We start from the raw sequence: 19,098 nt of genomic DNA, 5'->3' as shown, positions 1-19,098 counted from the left end.
AAATGGGAAGCTCCTCTCAGAAACATAATAATTTCTTTTCTCTGTATATGAAATGAAAATATGGATAATATTGCGCTCCTTTAATGGTATGAATCCTTTCCTGTCTATTAATATTTTATGTAGGAGTAATACGTTTTTAGCGAAGTCAAGAGAGGATAAACATAAGCGAGATTGTTTTGGGAAAAAAATACTGCTTCCACTAATGGGTTTACACTCCTTGTTACTGTTGTATAGAGTAATCATGATAAAAGCTTAAAAAATTACGAGAGCACAGACCTTTTTTATCCTCTTGTTTTATTCTTAATAAGAATATAAAACATTTATTTTGTATCAAAAAATATTTTTTGGTGCTAAGATTGCTTTAAAAAAATCCAAACGGTTAGGCATTGTTAAAAAAGACAAATGATATTTTCAAATCTAATGAGATAACGCCCACCTAGTTGAAAATTGCCCTTTTTTATCCGCGGGAGTCATTCTTAATGAGAATTTCGATGCTAGTAGGTTGTCAATTAAACTACCGGTATATTATTGTTGTTGGAAATTGGATATTAAGTCAAATTAAGTGGTTGTAAAGAGCCAGCAGGTTTTTGCCACTTCTTTTTGTGAGTATTTGATTTTTGTATGTAAAATGGAGGAAGATAATGTTGAGAGTAAGGATGAAATGCGGAAGAGCAAAGCGCGGGAAAGGATGAGGGCAAAAAGGTCGACATTTTCATTGGATACTTAAGGTTATATAATCTTCTCGACACGGAGAGGTAATATTTTGGTTTTCCCAACTTGTTTATTGAATAAATTTTGCCTTAAACCTCGTTCTTTCTTTTATTTCAATACTTTCGATACTAGGCTTGGTTTCGATTTTTTTTAATCGGGACTTAGGGGGGGTTTTTTGACCCTTTTTTAGTGCCTTTTAAGCTTAATAATTAAAAAACAATGAACAAAAAGCATAAAAAAAATTTTTTTTTACATAAAAAAATTAATTTTTATTAAAAATTTATAAAAAAAATAAAAATTTTATTAAAAAAACAATAAAAAAGCATAAAAAAGGTCAAAAAAACTACCCTAAGTGTTTTTCTTATGTTTTTGTACCTTCCATAGTAACGAAACTTTAAATTTAAACTTAAGCTACCACCCCCAAAGTAAGCCTTGCGAGCCCAATTTAAATTTAACAAGCCCCTGTTCAACTCGGGAATCATTAAATTTAAACTAAGGCCCGCTGTGGAGCCCCCAAAACCAGGAAACGTCGTCCTTAGCATGGGATTTCCAATGAATGTCCACTTGAAGAATGTTGTCGCATCATGTCCACAAGAACGTTGTCGCATCATGTCCACTTGAAGAATGTTGTCGCACCATGTCCACTTGAAGAATGTTGTCGCACCATGTCCACTTGAAGAATGTTGTCGCACCATGTCCACTTGAAGAATGTTGTCGCACCATGTCCACTTGAAGAATGTTGTCGCACCATGTCCACTTGAAGAATGTTGTCGCACCATGTCCACTTGAAGAATGTTGTCGCACCATGTCCACAAGAATGTTGTCGCACCATGTCCACAAGAATGTTGTCGCACCATGTCCACAAGAAGAATGTTGTCACTGCATAAGATAAATTGTTATTATTTGGGAAACATGACACATGCATAACTTCAAATTACATACCTTAATATGAAAGTCCACTTCAATGTTCTCGCATGATGTAACATAAAATGTTCCAGCTTATCATTTGACAAAAAATGGCACATGCATAACTTTAAACTCAATAACTTAATATGGGGGGAGAAATTTTTACCTCTCCGTGTGACGTAGTCCAGGAGAGGTTCTGTAACGGCCGTGTCTGTCTGTCTGTCTGTCTGTCTGTCCGTTGTTACACCCACGTGACCGCGTTCGCAGTTTGCGTATCGGAGCAAACGTGTTCGCCATTTCCGAACTGCTTTCACAGTCACGGAAATGGCTCCTCTACTTGAGTTCTCACACCACCATCTTCTGATCTTTGTCCATCCGACATGAACACCAGCCTGGTACTTACCTGGCTTCCAACACCATCATCTTCTGTTCTTTGTCAATCCCACATTGACACCAGTCTGCACTTACACTGGCTTCTAATCACCACCATCCACTGGTCTTCCGTCTATTCCACATAGACACCAATCTGTATCATTGGCTTCTACTCCATTATCATCGTTTGGTTTTAGGATATACGCGGCGATCAGCTAGGGTTACGAGAAACGTCTAGCCTCCCTAAGGTGGGATCGGCCACCAAAGGTTTTCGCAATTGCGCTTTTTCCTTACTGTTATAATGGAATCGAATCGTATATATACCCCAAAATTTGAAGAAAGCGGGAAGAGGGGTACCCTTCACTTTAAACGTCAATATTAGCAAAGTTTGAGAAGATAATAGGTATAACTTTATTTTAAACGATTTAACTATTATTAATGTTAATTATTGAAGATTAAAATAATTAAAAATAATTATATTTATTTAAATATTAAAGATAAACCTCTCGTACAAAGAGAGATTATCACTGCCTCCTGTATCAACCAAGGCCCGTGCATGCGATATATTTCCTTCATTGCCTCCTATATCTACCAAGGCCCGTGCATGCGATATATTTCCTTCATTGCCTCCTGTATCTATCAAGGCCCGTGCATTGTGATATATTTCATTCATTGCCTCCTATATATATATAAAGGATGAGGGAAAAAGTGTTTTCATTGGATAATTTTGTTTATATAATCTTCTCGACACGGAGAGGTAATATTTTGGTTTTCCCAACTTGTACTATGACAAAAGCCAACCCTTGTCTTAAACTCCCTTAAAATACTGATTACTTTTAAAGGAGATGGCGTGCGAGAGACCATCTAGCTATAACATAATTTATTTAGTTCCTGCAAAACAACCTCAATGAGCCACTCGACAAGCGCTGTCTCCTCTAAAAATAAATATAATTAAAACCCCTAACTTGACAAAATAATATTGGGAAGGGAATCTCATACATTAAATCTAACCCTTGGCTTAAAATCCTGATTAATTTCATTATTTTTAAATGAGAAAACGTATAACCAGTCTTCTACCTATTACATAAATAAATAATTTATTGAGATCCTGCAAAACACCCTCAAAGGACCGATGCTTTCTCGTCTAAAAATAAATAAAGTAATCTAGAAATGCTTGAGGAAACATTTAAATTTCTTTCAAATAACGAAGCTTGAATTATTTCTACGCCTAAAATGTTTCACACGTTGCCTAAATAGTTTCAATATTGAGATCCCCTTTCAAAATGTGGTTCTGAATCAAGGATGAAATTGTGTAGGGACCCTGCTTGAATTTCTATTATAAATAATAGTTTGCATAATGCGGTTCTAAATTAAGAATAGATCTGCATATGATTAATAACATGTGCCATTTTTTCAAATCACAGCTGCCATTTTTTCAAATCACAGCTGCAAAGCTAAAATATTTACAGCATTCACCCAATCTGTGAAGAAAAAGCTATGCTCACTTATTGGGAAGAGACCAATTCAAACTAACAATAACAAAAAATAATTCCTTCCAGCATCAGCACAAATTGTTCATTCGGTATCAGATAATAGCTAAATATCCTCTCAATTCAATTGGGTACTGAAAATTAAATCGGTTTAAAATTAAGAATCTATGCTGTGTCAAGCAACAGATAAGGGAGGTCCCTTCATTGATTTGTCCAAAATCAGGAACTATTTCTAAAATTTAGTCCATCAAAAAAAAGTATAAAAAGACTAAATAAATTGCCATAGTCCCATTGGGGAGGAAAAAATTATGCTATCATCCCAAAAAGTGTCTGGTCCTACTTTCTAAATAACACTCGATAAATCGTGTTTCCCATTGAAAGGGTGGCAGGGCATGGGTTCATGTATTAATGTCATGATTGCCAATCTGAAATACTGGGAGCCTCTTCGCAAAATTAGTCTCAAAGTTCATATATTTACGGTATTGACCAAAGAGAAAACAAGAAAGCTAAAGTTATCCTTGTCCAGTGGGATAACTATTCAATCAAACAAAATAATTCATGTATCAATGCAAACTATCAAAATTTCAACTTCAAAGCAAAATCAAAACCCCATAATCAGGTCCATTGCCACAATCCCTACTTTGGGCCTTGGTGCAACCTGTGTGTGAAGGTCCGACCAGCAACTTAATATGATAGCATAATTTTTCAAAGACTTCCAACGCGTGATTTTAATTTTAATTAATTAACTTACTTTTCTACTTATAATACGACTAAAAATTATAATAAAACATTAATAATTTACCAAATCCAGGTTATTTCGAATAGGGCGTTACATCTTTACAGCTTTTCCTTCCTTACGGTGACAGCGTGGCGTTAAAAGCAGACGACACATATTGATGAAATTTCAACCATGGAGGAAGTTTTTTTACAATGGTGACTCCGGTTATACACCAAAATGGGCATGATCTTAAATCGCCATGTTAAAAATATGCAAATTAGGTTGATTTACATAGAATTTCAAGATCAAGCACTTTTTTGTGCGTTCAGTGCTTCATAAAGTTGTTAAACTGAAAGTTATACCTTTTAATAGATTTTTATGATGGTTTTAAACACTATATGGCTCGAGCAGCTTGGGTTCTTTAATGCGTGATCGAGTGGGCTATGGTTCTATAGAAATTTGGCGGTACTTTCAAGTTTTTGAAGTGAGATTGATTGAAGATAAGGGGTTCCGTTGTGTCCAATTCCAACGCCTTAATAAGGACCAGAAGTCTATAAATTTCTTAAAGGACATGTGTCAAAGGCTTTGACTGGAAAATATAGAGGACATTGTCCACTAAAATTACTGTCGAAACTTACATAGTCAAGCTATCAAAACTTTGGAAATTGTTTTGGTCATTTCTCCAGTGACCCCCAGTCACCCCCTTAGTTTTTGGTTTTTTTAATAAAAATGGGACATTTTAAAATTTTATTGGAATATCTCTAGTGTCCTGTAGTTATTTCCGGACTTGGCAATAATTGTTTATCTCGTGTTTCTCGTCTGCTGCAAAAAATTGTGTCATATGATATGACAGTCGTTAAGCCTAACGCGTAGTGTACTGTGTGTGTGTACGCCTTTAAGCAGGCACGGGTGTACGTGATGAGAAAAACGGCGAGAGAGACAGAAATCGCAAGATTATTTTGATTTCGTATAATTGCTAATCAAAAAAAATCTGAACACGCCTCTTTTTATTATATCCGTATTTTGGCAGCTCAAAGGTTTATATAACTCACTAGGTAATAACATATTTCATTATCACTGAGATACAAAAATCTTGATCCCATTTCCTACATGAAAATATGTAATTTGAAACTTTAAATTAGGAAATGGTATTAATTAGGGTAATGTTTAATCTCCTAATCTCTTTGGCAGATTGTTTTTCATTTGCTCCTATTTCAAAAGAAGTCCCCAAAATCTTGTCAGCGGAGTCTGATGTTATTTTGGATGCTAGTCTCTATTAGAGATTAAGAGCTTAAAAATGTCCGAAGTGGAAGTTACGGCAATTCCAAACTCTCAAAGTCCAGTTCATGGAGATACAAATAGTAACGAAAACGGAATAACACAGTCAACAGGATTTTCTGAAGAACCTTCCTTTAGCAATGAAACTGTGTGCCTAATTACTAATCTACCTAATAGACCATTGTCTCCCGAAGCATCTACTTGTTTAGTGGAAAATGAAAGCTCGGTAACATGCAGCTCAGTGTACTCGACAGAAACTAGCCTAACAGATTCAGCTAGACAGCTCCAAGCATTCACTCCTCAACTAAGAGATCAGATGAGAAGAAAACTTCGATATTTTTTCATGAATCCTTTTGAAAAATACAGAGCTAAAGGACGAATACCGTACAAGCTCTTTCTTCAGCTAATCAAGATAGTTTTTGTCACTTTCCAACTAATGCTGTTCGGGAGTGACAGTTCCAAGTTTCAACAGCAACAATTTGACGCGGTTGTCACTTTCAGGCATTTGTTCTTGAAAGGTTGGGATTCTGTCAGAGAAGTAACGTCCTACCCTCCTTCAACCGGACCTTACGCCATATACACTCAGCCAGATTTTTTCGCGCATGTAGAAAATGCCATCAAAGTCTATTCTAACATCACAACCAATCCAATAGCGTCATTGGGTTACGATAATATAAATGGAACCATTTCTCCTATTTCATTTTGCAAAAGGTTCTACCGCAGAGGGAGAGTTTATCCGTATAACACAACCATAATCTTTGATAATACTCCTCTTAAAAGATGTTTTGAAATAGAAGAATATCCAGCCGGTGATCAACGATGGAACCAATTTTCTTTGAGCAACTACCTATTAAGAGAAAACGCGACTTTATCTTTCAATAGACTTATAGACGCCACGCTGAACTTTTACTTGAAAGCCGTTTTTGTCAAATCATTAACTAAATTTGATTCTCCGGATTGCTATCGCTACAATGTCACCATTACTTACGGGAACAATCGACACGACGGCCAATTATTAATATCTTTAGAAGTTGAATCGGAAAAATTGAATTGCCACGTTAACGTGGAGTATGCGGAAAATGATAAACTGGTTTATATATTTCGCCAAGCTTTGAATGTCCTGGTTGTTGTTCTCTGCTGCGCTTCCATCATTTTATGCGGAAGATCCTTAAACAAGGGACAAAAACTTCGCAGAGCGACTGAAATATTCTTCAGGAAGCAATATGGAAAAAATTTGACGTATCAAGACAAATTTGAATTCCTGGATCTATGGCTAGTTATGATGATCACCAACGACCTAATTATTCTAACAGGATCAGTCTTGAAATTACGCATAGAACAGAAAGCGGTGGAAGGAGATCAATATAACACTTGCTCCATCCTTCTTGGAAGCGGAAATTTACTAGTCTGGATTGGAATACTAAGATACCTCGGATTCTTCAGGAAATACAACATCCTAATTCTCACGATGAAAAGGGCATTACCCAATGTCTTGCGTTTTGTTCTCTGCACGCTATTAATCTACTGCGGATTTTGCTTCTGCGGTTGGGTGGTATTTGGCCCTTACCACATAAAATTTCGGGAACTTAGCACAACGTCCGAATGTCTATTTGCCATGATGAATGGAGATGATCTTTTCGCAACCTTCGCCATTTTGAGCACCGAGAGTGTTTTAGTTTGGTGGTTTTCCCGCCTGTACTTGTACTTATTCATTAGTTTATTCATTTACGTCGTTATCAGCTTGTTTATATCGGTCATTATGGATTCGTACGAAACCATCAAAGAATATTACGAGACTGGCTTTCCTTTGGGCGACTTAAAATCCTTTATAGAGGAATGCCCCGAAGATATTTCTAGCGGCGTTTATCGCCACGAATTAGAGGACAATAATATATTTAATTTTATTTGGTGTTGCTCGCGTCCCGAACAAAACTCATTCGAACGTCTATAAGATACTTAATCTCAAAAAAATTATCTATAAAAATATTTTAAATATAAAATGACGTATATAAAAAAATGTAGCTCTTATAAATCTCTACTTTTTTATAGACTACGCATTTTTTACTTCGAATCTTTTGACCTTTAAATTCTTATTGTTTTTCTCCGCTTGAACAATTGATTTGATGCTTTAATTGATAATTAGATGTAATTAAATATGAAATTAATCTTAAGTTTTGTTATGTGTCAATTATTTTATCCTTCAGATGGCATCCTACAATTTTTCTCCTTGAGATGCTTATATTATATAATTAAGCCTATGTCCTACGTACGCTTTGACATACAATTTAAGATCTACAGTACAAATAAAGAGTATAATATGGCTGGGACAGTGGTAATTGGTAAGTAATGAGCGGAGCTTATTCGTTTCGTTCGTCATAATTCAAAAACTAATTACCGAACCGTAACTAAGGTGGGGGAACAGGATTTATTGGTTCAGCATTAGCTAGTCACCTCAAGAACATTGGATATAATGTTATTTCTATCTCGAGAAAATCCAAAATAGGCAATATCACATGGGTATATTTATATTTATATTTATATTTATTTAGTTACTATTTAAAGTTAATTCTTAATTAAATCTACGATAATTAAATAGGATGATTTAAAGAAAAATGGTCTGCCAAACGATTGTACCGCGGTAATTAATGTAGCTGGGCAGAATGTATTAGATCCAACTAGACGGTAAAAAATTAATCCATTAAGAATTAATTAGTTTAAATATTATATTTAATTTAAATAATAAAATTAAAGATGGACTAATGGTTTCCAACAAAATGTCTACGCGAGTCGGATTTTTACAACAAGAATGCTAAATGATTCGATATTAATGGCTAAAAACAAGCCAAAGGTTTTTGCAACCATCTCGGGAGTTGGCAAGTTAAAATAATAATAATTTAAATTATTTTTTAAAAGCAAAATTAAATTTGCAATTTAGGTTATTATCCACCCAGTGAAACTGCCGAATATGATGAAGATAGCCAAGGAGGTGATAGTGATTATTTTTCAAAGTTATGCAAAGAATGGGAAATTGCTAATAATCTACCGAAGGAATTGAACGTTCGAAGAGTTATTGTTAGATCTGGTTAGCTTCAGTATTTTGTGAACTTGTATTTTAAGTAACTAAACAAATTGCTGCTTTTTTAGGCGTCGTTTTGGGGTGCAATGGTGGAATGATTAAACAACTATACTGGCCATTTTATTTCGGGTTAGGGGGTCCTGTTGGTTCGGGAAAACAATTCATGCCTTGGATTCACATTGAAGATATAGTTGGCATTTTTACCCACGCTGTTTCTAATGATAGAGTACAAGGAGTTCTGAATGGAGTCGCCCCACAAACTATAACTAATGGAGAATTTAGTACAGCATTTGCCAAAGCCATGTGGCGACCCTCTATTCTTCCTATGCCAGTTTTTGCGCTTAATTTGGCTTTCAATAAAGAGAGAGCCATTATCATGACTGAGGGTCAAAAGGTCATACCTAAACGAACACTAGAAAGTGGGTATAAGTACAAATACGCTGATATAAATTCAGCTGTTAAGGAATGTGTTGGGTAAAATAAAGATTAACTGTATTCTAAATAAGTATTAAAATTGTAGTAAAGTGTATGAAATAAATTATTTCAAAAATTTATTGAGTTATTTTCCTTAATTGTGATTATTTTAAATCCGACCCATTTATTCTACAACATAACCCACTTCTAAAAGAACATATCCTTAATGCTAATAATAAAATAATGCCTCATAACAGAAGTATATAATACTTCTCTTCGAGAGAGAAGTGTACCACAAAGCGGGGTAAGTGTAACGTCATTCGTCCCAACATCGGAACATTTAGAGCAAGGTTACTAAACCGAATCACATACACAATAAATAGTTCCCTCATAATTACGCTATTAGCGTTTAAATATTTGACAAGACGTGCTTGTGCATTTTTGTCCCACGTCAAGACAATCAAGGTTTGTGGGTTGATTGCTGGGGATTTAATGCCAAACAATTATAGAATTCACCTTACGGTGCGATGCCCATTTGTAGTTTGATGAGCGGGAAAGCAAACTTAAAGGGTGAGCCTAGGAAGAATGACGTTACATAAATGAAGTATTAAGAGGATACAGAGTGTCATCCTTCTTCTATTATCCCCTTCTGCTCATAATAACTGTTAAGAATAAATCTTAGGGCAAGATTGCTGTCGTAACGCATTTGAAATTCCCGCCATTCTGTAAGCCCCTCCCCTCCCCCAAACAAGAGACCACTCCCAGAAACCTGTTTACCCACCAATTTCAAATGTCTACCGAGCACATTTCAAAGAAAAACAGAGAATACTGCTATAAAATATACTTTATTTATACCGCTAGTATAATCAGCTATGTCAAAATAAACAAAAATCTTTTTTTTTCTCACGTTTGTCTTAAAACATGAAGGATAAAATAATTTAAAACTTATTTACGCTCTTCCTCAAATGATATAAATTAATTGTAACTTAATTTAAAGCGTCATCGAGATTAAACATAATTTTGAAGACCACCACCGTTTTTTTTTTTTACCAAATTATATGAAAAGTGACTGATATCTTACTCAGTCTCAGTAGAAGTCTAGTTGTTGAAACAGATGGTCATTGACCCCAACGTCATCCAAGGTTTCAGTGGACGATTTGGTGTCCATGGTGTCGCTGCTGTTTTCTCCAATGGCTCCGTATTGACCACTGGTGACGTAATTACCAATAACTCCTTCAAATGGCACGGAAGACGATCTCCATTCGGCAGCCTCAGCATTCAAGTTAGACAAGGGACAGTCCTCAACAAGTTTGTGCAAGGTTGTCGACAAGGAATTGTCCTGATGCGTTATGTTCATGGCGCTCAAGGGTGCTGCCACGCTCGTTTTAAGGGTGGCATTCTTGTCTGACGAATGAATGAAGTTGCATCTTGGTCCAAATGAACAAAACCCGGTTTCGTGAAAGTCGCGACATAGTTCGGTCTTGTACTTCGGGTGTCTAGGCAAAGGTCGGATTTCGTTCCTTCCGTGGGCAAAAAGGCACTTGTCTTCGAACTGACAGATACCCTCTTCGTCGTACTGTCGGCAAAGTTCGGTCTTGTAACGACTCGAAATCATCATGTTCCAACGAGAATAGGTCAAACGAGGGCGACGTCTTTTGGTTAAATCTTCCCTCGCAATTCTTTGTTGGGCTCTGTTTAAACTCAACTGGGATGACTGAAGGGTTTGGGTTTCGTTATCAACATCGAGGAAGCTTAAATTAAGTAACCCAGCTGGTAGTTTAAATGGTTCGAGCTGGAAACGCGTCAGTATAACGTTAGAACACCACACTCATATAATATTTCCCAAACCACGCGTCATATCCATGCCTAAACTAAAACTAGATATTATTAAACGATAATTACCTCGTCAAAACAACTTGTATTTTCACTTTCTTCTTTAATAAGTCGTCGGGTAGCAGTCATGATTATTGATTTTAATTATTATTATTATTACCGGATTAAGTTATTTAAATTTAAGAGTACCCGTTTATTAATTAACACATCAAAGGTTACTATTTTAATGAAGAGAGATCTAATCGCGTAGCCTCTTATAATGGCTGATTTTCATGGAACATGATGATAAAATCACACGCGCGGAGGGGGGGTTGGGCGGGAAAGGTCAGTAGGCCAAAAAAAAAAAACGGCAAGAAATTACTCATCCTAAGGCCTACTGTAACAATTTCCCAACTTTTTATCATCAAAAGCGAAAGAGTTTTGCTCTTCAGATTTTTCTCGTAGTTATATTATTTGACTTATTGAAACATGTACAAATGTAGCTATTTTTTTTGTCTACAGGGTTACTTTCGCTGTAGGGTTTAAAAAAAGTAGTCCAAACAAGAATAGGTTAAAAAATAGGCCTATGCAACTTTAAGAGCCCAAAATGTCCGTTCAAAGTAAGTTTTATACAATTTAACTAATCCTTATAATAAACTTAAATAGTAAATTAATTGAAATTTCTTACTTTAAATGTTTTTATTCCAATTGAGAATCTTTTTATCCACGCTGCAAAAGCACCTTCAAATTCCGCGACTAACCCGGAATGTCGGAGCCGGAAACCCGTCTCACCCGCCACTGTCGTCTGCTAGAAGTGTATTCTCGATTCTCATAGGTTGTTTCAACCGGTCAATTTGTTACGAGCTATCCGATTGGATTACAATTGGCCTACGCGGTTTTTAGGCCTATTATGCATATTTGAAAATAAAATAATGCGTTAAAATCCATTTTCATGTTTATTGACTTGAAAATATTACAAAATACACAGACATACAAAGAAAATTTATGTTTTATTAACCAAATGACGCCACTGTCCCCCACAAGGGCAAAATCTAAGATTACAATTTGCCTACGCGGTTTTTTAGGCCTATTATGTATGTTTGAAAATAAAATAATGCGTTAAAATCCATTTTCACGTTTATTGACTTGAAAATATTACAAAATACACAGACATACAAAGAAAATTTATGTTTTATTAACCAAATGACGCCACTGTCCCCCACAAGGGCAAAATCTAAGCCAACGTTGATCCCAGGCTCTCGTAGCCGCTGATCTAATTACTGGCTTCACCATAGAATATGAAGAGCATCTCGTACATTGCCGAGATGAAACCGGGTTAGCACCCAAACTAATATGCCTAACAACGTCAATTTTATGCAGTTGAGGCATTGATCCTTCGACCGCGTGTACTTTACTCGTGTAACGTAAAAACTCCGGTTGGCTAAAATACTCAAACTGAAGGGGGAGAGAGTTCATAAAAAGGGCTGGGCTGACAATTCCTTGAGCTTGAATTCCAAGCTCAAGTGTAGGAATAATAACTTGGCTGGGAAGCAAACAGCACTCGTCTAAATCAATTAAAATCTCAATCAGTACTTAATTAAAAAGAAAACGAAATTAAAAGTGTACCGAAAAAAGTTTCATCTGGTTCAGATCCGTGACTTAACAGAGTTTTTGTTAACAATTTAAATAAGAGGGACATAATATCAATATTTTCTAGAATAATTAATTAATTAACAAATAATTAGTCGTAGTTAGCTAAACCTAAAGTTTATAATTATTATTAATTATTAATTACCAGTCATTTTTGTAAAAACTGGTAAACAACTTTCATTCAGCAGACTCCAAATTCGAATAATTACGAGCAATTCACGCAGGGTACTCAAAGCTTTTACATCTGATATCAAACCCCCCTAAGTTTTCAAAGAGAAATTAATAAAATTATTAAATTTTTCTGAAATTTAAAACATAAATTAGCCTTATTCCTGATCAGCGCCATCTACCCATAGCGGCGACTTTGAGAACTACTGTAAGCGGCAAGCCAATCAGATGTCGCTAAAATCTGGTGACGTCATTTTTGGTAAGACCCGAGAGTGCCAGTCAGTGATGTCACCAGATTTTAGCGACATCTGATTGGCTTGCCGCTTACAGTAGTTCTCAAAGTCGCCGCTATGGGTAGGTGGCGCTGATCAGGAATAAGGCTAATTAAGCTATCGAAAAATATTCTAAAAACGTACACCAGGAAATCTCATATGATTTTGATACTGATAAGGTAACGTTGAAAGAATATAAAGCGTACAATCAGCCACCCATTGCGTCAAATGTTGCATGGATTGAACAATGGGTGGTTCAACCATAAATTCTTTACACTCGAGATGTAATAGAGCATTATCTACGTTTGTAACAGTTTCCGCTCCCTTACTAGCTAAAATCGCTATAAAACATCAATATAATCGTTAGTTCTACGTGTTATCAGAAGTATATAATACTTCTCTTCGAGAGAAGTGTACAAGCACAAATCGGGGTAAGTGTAACGTCACTCTTCCCAACATCGGAACATTTAGAGCAAGGTTACTAAACCGAATCACATACACGATAAATAGTTCCCTCATCATTACTCTATTAGCGTTTAAATATTTGGCAAGACGCATGCATGCGCTTGTGCATTTTTGTCCCACGTCAAGACAATCAAGGTTTGTGGGATGATTGCTGGGGATTTAGTGCCAAACAATTATAGAATTCACCTTACGGTGCGAGAGTTACCCATTTGTAGTTTGATAAGCGGGAAAGCAAACTAAAAGGGATACCCTCGCCTGGGAAGAATGACGTTACATAACTAAAGCATTAAGAGGATACAGAGTGTCATCCTTCTTCTATTATCCCCTTCTGGTGTTATGTCTTAATTGTTATATGGAACAAGAATAGATATGTACAATGAAGAGTTCTCACCACTCATATTTTCTGCGGGACCTTTGTCCTGGCTTGATAATTCTCTAGGACGTAGAAGTCCTTTCATAGCGGTAGCTACAGCGTTTAACATGATAAGTGCGTGACAATCTCCGGCTTTAGCTTGACCATTACTAAGGGATCTATAAAGCGAACCCTTCAAGGATAAAAACCTTCCGTACCAATATTGTTGAGTTCCAATAGGTTGTCGATTGAAAGATTCGGTTAATTTATCGCAGGTACTTTCAATCAAACCTAATTTAAATTAAATTAAAGAAAAATCTTTAAAAATAAAGTAGAGGTGTGCGAGTCATAATTTAATTTTTAGGTTGGGAGTACTGGACTCGGACTCGCGTGAGAGTACTCGCGCAGGCCTAAAAATAAGGTTTTTAAGAAAGTGCGAGTCCGACTATGGCGAGTACTCGATCGCGCAGTCCTAAAAATAAGGTTTATAAGAAAGCCCGAGCCCTACTTTTGTGAGTACTCGCACAGAGCTAAAAATAAGGTTTTTAAGAAAGTCCGAGTCCGACTATGGCGAGTACTCGATCGCGCAGTCCTAAAAATAAGGTTTATAAGAACGCCCAAGTCCGACTATTGCGAGTACTCGCGCAGTCCTAAAAAATAAGGTTTTTAAGAAAGTCCGAGTCCGACTATTGCGAGTACTCGTGCAGTCCTAAAAATAAGGTTTATAAGAAAGTCCGAGTCCGACTATTGCGAGTACTCGCGCAGCCCTAAAAATATTGTTTATAAGAAAGTGCGAGTCCGACTATTGCGAGTACTCGCGCAGTCCTAAAAATAAGGTTTACAAGAACGCCCGAGTCCGACTATTATGAGTACTCGCGCAGTCCTAAAAATAAGGTTTATAAGAAAGTCCGAGTCCGACTATTGCGAGTACTCGCGCAGCCCTAAAAATAAGGTTTTTTAAGGAAGTCCGAGTCCGACTATTGTGAGTACTCGCGTAGCCCTAAAAATAAGGTTTATAAGAAAGCCCGAGTCCGACTATGGTTAGTACTCGCGCAGAGCTAAAAATATGGTTTATAAGAAAGTCCGAGTCCGACTATTGCGAGTACTCGCGCAGAGCTAAAAATAAGGCTTATAAGAAAGTCCGAGTCCGAGTCCGACTATGGCGAGTACTCGCGCAGGCCTAAAAATAAGTTTCTTTTATTTTCACCTGGTCTTAAACTTAAGATTACATCCCACCAATCAGTTCCAGTGAGTAAACAATATTCCAACATAGTTATGGCGTAACTATGACTCATAGGACCACCTGGATCATTAATGGGCGAGAGACGATATAAAAATATTTGTGACGCAGTATCTACCGCGATTAATCCACAACCAGTCCAGGTCATTTGTAAACAACACATTGTAGCGCTGGCTACGTATTGTTTTAAATTGTGTTCATCTCGTCTATGATTTCCAGTGTTAACGTTGATGCTACAAACTAACGTTAAGGAATCTCTGGAATTATTTTAAATCAAAAATATTATTATTTTTTCAGTTTAAATTTAATTTAAATTAAATTAATCAAACCTAAAGAAACAGTTGATAACGTTATCTTTATAAGCTACCATTATATAAGAAGGAGGAGGAGAAATGTCGTAGATTGATAAACGCGGTGTTGTTATAGCTACAACTGGTGAAGTAGCGTTTGACGAGGCATGGTGCTGCCAACCAACAGTTTTAGGTTGAGAATCGGAAGCGCTGCTTTGAAACATTTTGTGAAGAACAACGGGTTTCTCTCGGAGTTCCCATAATTCTACCGTACTTCCTAAAGGGCCTATTATTGAAATAATATTTCTATTATTATAGTTTAGACGTGTGCGAGTCCTATTATAGTTTAGACGTGTGCGAGTCCTAATTTTTAGGGTGCGAGTTCAAGTGCGAGTAAGAAAAAAATGGACTCGCCACCTAATTTAATAGGTACTCGGACTCGCCAATTTCTAGAAAAACACTAAACAGGTTTTTGAGTCCGATTCTGAGTATTCGGACTCACCAGTATCCACACATTTCTAGAAAAACAGGTTGTAAGACCAAGTCCGAGTACTCGGACTCGCCAGTACCGTCACTTTCTAGAAAAACAGGTTGCGAATCCGAGTACTCGGACTCGCCAGTACCCGCACATTTCTGGAAAAACAGGTTGCGAATCCAAGTACTCGGACTCGCCAGTACCGTCACTTTCTAGAAAAACAGGTACTCGGACTCGCCAGTACCGTCACTTTCTAGAAAAACAGGTACTCAAACAGGCCTAATTATTTTTAATTTTATTTAAATTAATTTACCACAAGCAGATATAACTACAGCATCAGCCGCTTCTCGGAGTACAAACTTTAAATGCGTTATTTTAGAAAAAGCTAAAAAATAAATTATGAAAATTAAATATTATAAAATAATAAATTAATTTTCAATTTTCTACAATAGAGAATAACTTTTTTGTTACATGGTTTTTCTGGGGTGGAATTTGTAGTATGACAGTTTGGATAAAAACTTGAAAAAGGGTGGCAAGTTAATGAGCATTTATCTAAAATTAATTTAAAACATTAAATTAATTAATTAATTAATTAATAATGAGTGAGGAAAGATAAATTTAAATTTTAAAAGGCACCTTGAGAAACCTTAACCGTAACTCTATAACAATGAATAGAGGATTGAACTAAACCATCACTGGTAACGATTAAAAAATCTCCGTCTAATTAAAAAAAATTAATAATAATTATTAGGCAATTAAATTAAATTAAATTAAATTAATTTATACTCTAGACTGAATTATTTATTAGTTACTTTTGGCGTAACACATATCGACGACTTTAACTTTGCTTCTAAAGTTGCTTAACATATCGGAAGAAGTTATGTTAGAGCCGTCAGATTGCATTATCATGACGCAAATAAGTCCCGATCCACTGACAACTATACAGCCATCTGATGGTCGACCGCCAAACTGTCGAACTGACGGGGCAAACCTGACATGTTGATATTTCTCCAAGTAAAGGGTGCTTTCCTTTTTATCCGTGTTGATGCTCAACTTTTAAAGTTTATTAAATTAATTATAAAGTTAATAGACTAATGGCACCCCATGTTATTTCCCCATAGAGCTTAATACAGTCGAAGGCAGAGGGCTGCCATTACCCTATTTAATAAAGTCTGAATGCGAAATAATTAATTACAAATTACCTTTTTTCCATTATGAAACCAAGACGCGGATAGAATGTGTTCTCCAGGGAAATTACTCGACGTTAACATGACCCATTCGTTAATTAAGTAATCTCTCATTCCCCATATTTGTAGATTACCAACGGCATCGGCTAATAGTATTTTTGATCCACTAATATCCCACTCTACGCAAGTTATGTCTTCGTTATGACTCGTAACTCTACAATTACAATATAACTATATAATATAATATATATATAATATATAATATAAAATAATAAGTTTTAAATGATCAAATAAACGTATTTGAACTCGGTACACTTACTTATAAGCTTCCCAAGGAATGTTTAAATCGGCAACGTACAGATGGGAACGACACATTTTATATTGTGTATCGCAAAGATCACTGGTTGAAGTGAATGCCAAGGTATTTCTGTTTGATAAGGAACAAACTACGCCACTTTCGTGCAACCTTTGATTTTATAATTTATTTGCAAATTAATTTGGCCATTTTTAATTAATAAAATTTAATTACCATTCTGTGGTTAAAGTTGCAATAGACGGTGCTCGCCTCAAAACTGAGAAAACGTGGTCCATACCGACACTCTTAAATTAAATAACGTGGATTGCCGCCTACTGGACAAATGTCCAGTTTAAAATTTTGATGGACAACTTAATTAATTAATTCAATGTTTATTAGTTGATTTAAAAACAACGCGGACTGTGGACGACAAGTTCGACAACCAATGAACCTCACTCCGCTCCATAGAGATACAAGAGGAACAGTTGAATTTTCAGCTTTGATTCGGGTTCAATGGAAGCGCCCCTTCGCGTGTGTGATAGGGTGAGTTGCTTGTAGCGCCATCTACATGCGGCGAGGTAAACTAAAATATTACTAACCCCATGTTAACACTCGAAGTTAAGCAGCTTCGAGCGCGGTCAGTACTTGGGAGGGAGACAACGCGGGTTCGAATCCCGCCGGGGACGTTTTATATTTAATTAATTTTTATTAATTTCCGTATTAATTAATGGAAGGAAAAGTGTTTGTAAAATAAAGAGATGTTTATTAAGAGAGAATTAAAATATTTGCAAGATGAAACATTACGGTATTTATTTTTTGTTCAAATTGAATAGCTCCTTCGCTCGCCGATAGGGGCGCCACGTATCAAAAACCCTATCACACACGCGAAGGGGTAGGATGGAAATTTTCGTAACAGAATGTCGCGAGACCCCCCTCGCAATAGTTTGTCTAGGTTCTTAATAGTGTTCTAATGTCTATGCTCCGCTCTCTTCCGCTCTCTTCGGTCGGAGCAAAGAGAGTATAGGGAAGGAGTGGAAAGAGGGGAAAATCTTGTTGCTCTTTTCTACCGAGCATCTTCAATGCGCAGTACCGAGGCATTAAATGGTATCGTAGGTGGTGCGACTGAGCCGGAAATTCCCTCGTACCACTAGTATAATTTAGGGGCAACATTGTAATTTAGCCTTGTGGAGCGGGGGAGCTTCCACTCCTCCCCTAGACTCTCTTTGGTCAGAGCATAGCCCTCTCGATCACGCGTTCGCGTACGCAAGCTGCTCGCACCGTCGCTCGGAGAGACCACTCAAATATCAAAAACATCAATACCAAGAATTCAAATTGATGACATTTTGTGTTGGTTAATAAAAGCTAAAGAATAACAAAATGTTTGTTAAACAAATTTCTTTGTTATTATTTTAAAACGATGAATGAAATCAGAAATATATAAAAAAAAAGTTAAATAGACATCAAAATAAGAACTTTCTTATAATAAAGCTGGAAACTATGACATTTTTAAACTTTTTAGTATAATTAGGCCTAAACTCGTTGAACCACACCTCTCATTAAAATTTTCTTGTAATTTAGAACAATATGACAGAGAACACACGCAAAAAAACACGCAATCTACCATAGAACTTAAATGTTAAATTAATTTCGGACTTCTTTGAATTTCCGCACAAAACTACGCTATAAGCTATAACGAAGTATATGTAGTGTCACACTTATATGACATATATTATAAACTTATGATACTATATATCTTTACCAGACGTATATGATTCACTAATAATGCAAGCAAAGGTATATATAATGGTTTCTGCCTTCTGAAGAGATTAAATATGCGAGGAAGCAGGTTAAATTAGAAATTGTATCGGCTGAAGAAGGACCACGGTCCGAAAGCTCCCATTATTTTAAAGTAATAAATAAATTTTTT

The 19,098-nt window shown here is 36.2% G+C and overlaps 4 protein-coding genes and 1 long non-coding RNA gene across 6 annotated transcripts; 2 read left to right on the top strand and 3 right to left on the bottom strand.

The window, feature by feature from the left end:
* Positions 1 to 783: 783 nt before the first annotated feature.
* On the bottom strand, positions 784 to 4,959 carry LOC149650931 (uncharacterized). The gene is made up of 5 exons (XR_016371004.1): positions 4,836 to 4,959; positions 4,560 to 4,748; positions 1,784 to 4,445; positions 1,654 to 1,709; positions 784 to 1,590 (listed from the first exon to the last, which is right to left on the bottom strand). It is a non-coding gene; the product is annotated as an uncharacterized LOC149650931 (long non-coding RNA).
* Positions 4,882 to 7,646, top strand: LOC149650930 (mucolipin-3-like). The gene is made up of 2 exons (XM_089847654.1): positions 4,882 to 5,252; positions 5,389 to 7,646. Exon 2 carries the CDS (start codon positions 5,495 to 5,497, stop codon positions 7,424 to 7,426), a length of 1,932 nt encoding a protein of 643 aa, XP_089703780.1. The 5' UTR covers positions 4,882 to 5,252; positions 5,389 to 5,494; the 3' UTR covers positions 7,427 to 7,646.
* Positions 7,647 to 7,722: 76 nt separating this feature from the next.
* Positions 7,723 to 9,105, top strand: LOC149650929 (epimerase family protein SDR39U1). Its single transcript, XM_089847653.1, has 6 exons — positions 7,723 to 7,814; positions 7,886 to 7,992; positions 8,072 to 8,157; positions 8,227 to 8,348; positions 8,411 to 8,557; positions 8,620 to 9,105. Exons 1-6 carry the CDS (start codon positions 7,733 to 7,735, stop codon positions 9,027 to 9,029), a joined length of 954 nt encoding a protein of 317 aa, XP_089703779.1. The 5' UTR covers positions 7,723 to 7,732; the 3' UTR covers positions 9,030 to 9,105.
* Positions 9,106 to 9,798: 693 nt separating this feature from the next.
* LOC149650928 (uncharacterized) lies at positions 9,799 to 11,452 on the bottom strand. Its single transcript, XM_089847080.1, has 2 exons — positions 10,868 to 11,452; positions 9,799 to 10,757 (listed from the first exon to the last, which is right to left on the bottom strand). The coding sequence occupies exons 1-2, from the start codon at positions 10,925 to 10,927 to the stop codon at positions 10,053 to 10,055; spliced, it is 765 nt and encodes a 254-aa protein (XP_089703206.1). The 5' UTR covers positions 10,928 to 11,452; the 3' UTR covers positions 9,799 to 10,052.
* A 444-nt stretch (positions 11,453 to 11,896) lies between these two features.
* MED16 (mediator complex subunit 16) lies at positions 11,897 to 18,167 on the bottom strand. Of its 2 annotated transcripts, none has more exons than XM_089847651.1 (14): positions 17,406 to 18,167; positions 17,196 to 17,330; positions 16,892 to 17,090; positions 16,502 to 16,742; positions 16,326 to 16,409; positions 16,161 to 16,241; positions 16,003 to 16,074; positions 15,254 to 15,500; positions 14,892 to 15,181; positions 13,724 to 13,975; positions 13,012 to 13,208; positions 12,573 to 12,687; positions 12,404 to 12,490; positions 11,897 to 12,342 (listed from the first exon to the last, which is right to left on the bottom strand). In XM_089847651.1, exons 1-14 carry the CDS (start codon positions 17,465 to 17,467, stop codon positions 11,963 to 11,965), a joined length of 2,442 nt encoding a protein of 813 aa, XP_089703777.1. In that variant the 5' UTR covers positions 17,468 to 18,167; the 3' UTR covers positions 11,897 to 11,962. The 2 variants fall into 2 exon arrangements, with proteins under 2 accessions (XP_089703777.1, XP_089703776.1); XM_089847650.1 differs by having other exon boundaries at positions 17,196 to 17,342; positions 17,406 to 18,166.
* Between the last annotated feature and the right edge of the window lie 931 nt (positions 18,168 to 19,098).

The sequence above is a fragment of the Phalangium opilio genome, unplaced genomic scaffold, assembly GCF_054372755.1.
Source record: "Phalangium opilio isolate 3A_F unplaced genomic scaffold, DU_Popi_V2 ptg000082l_1, whole genome shotgun sequence".
Classification (NCBI taxonomy): domain Eukaryota; kingdom Metazoa; phylum Arthropoda; class Arachnida; order Opiliones; family Phalangiidae; genus Phalangium; species Phalangium opilio.
Note: the sequence above shows the minus strand (reverse complement) of the source record. Positions and strands in the feature narration are given on the sequence as shown.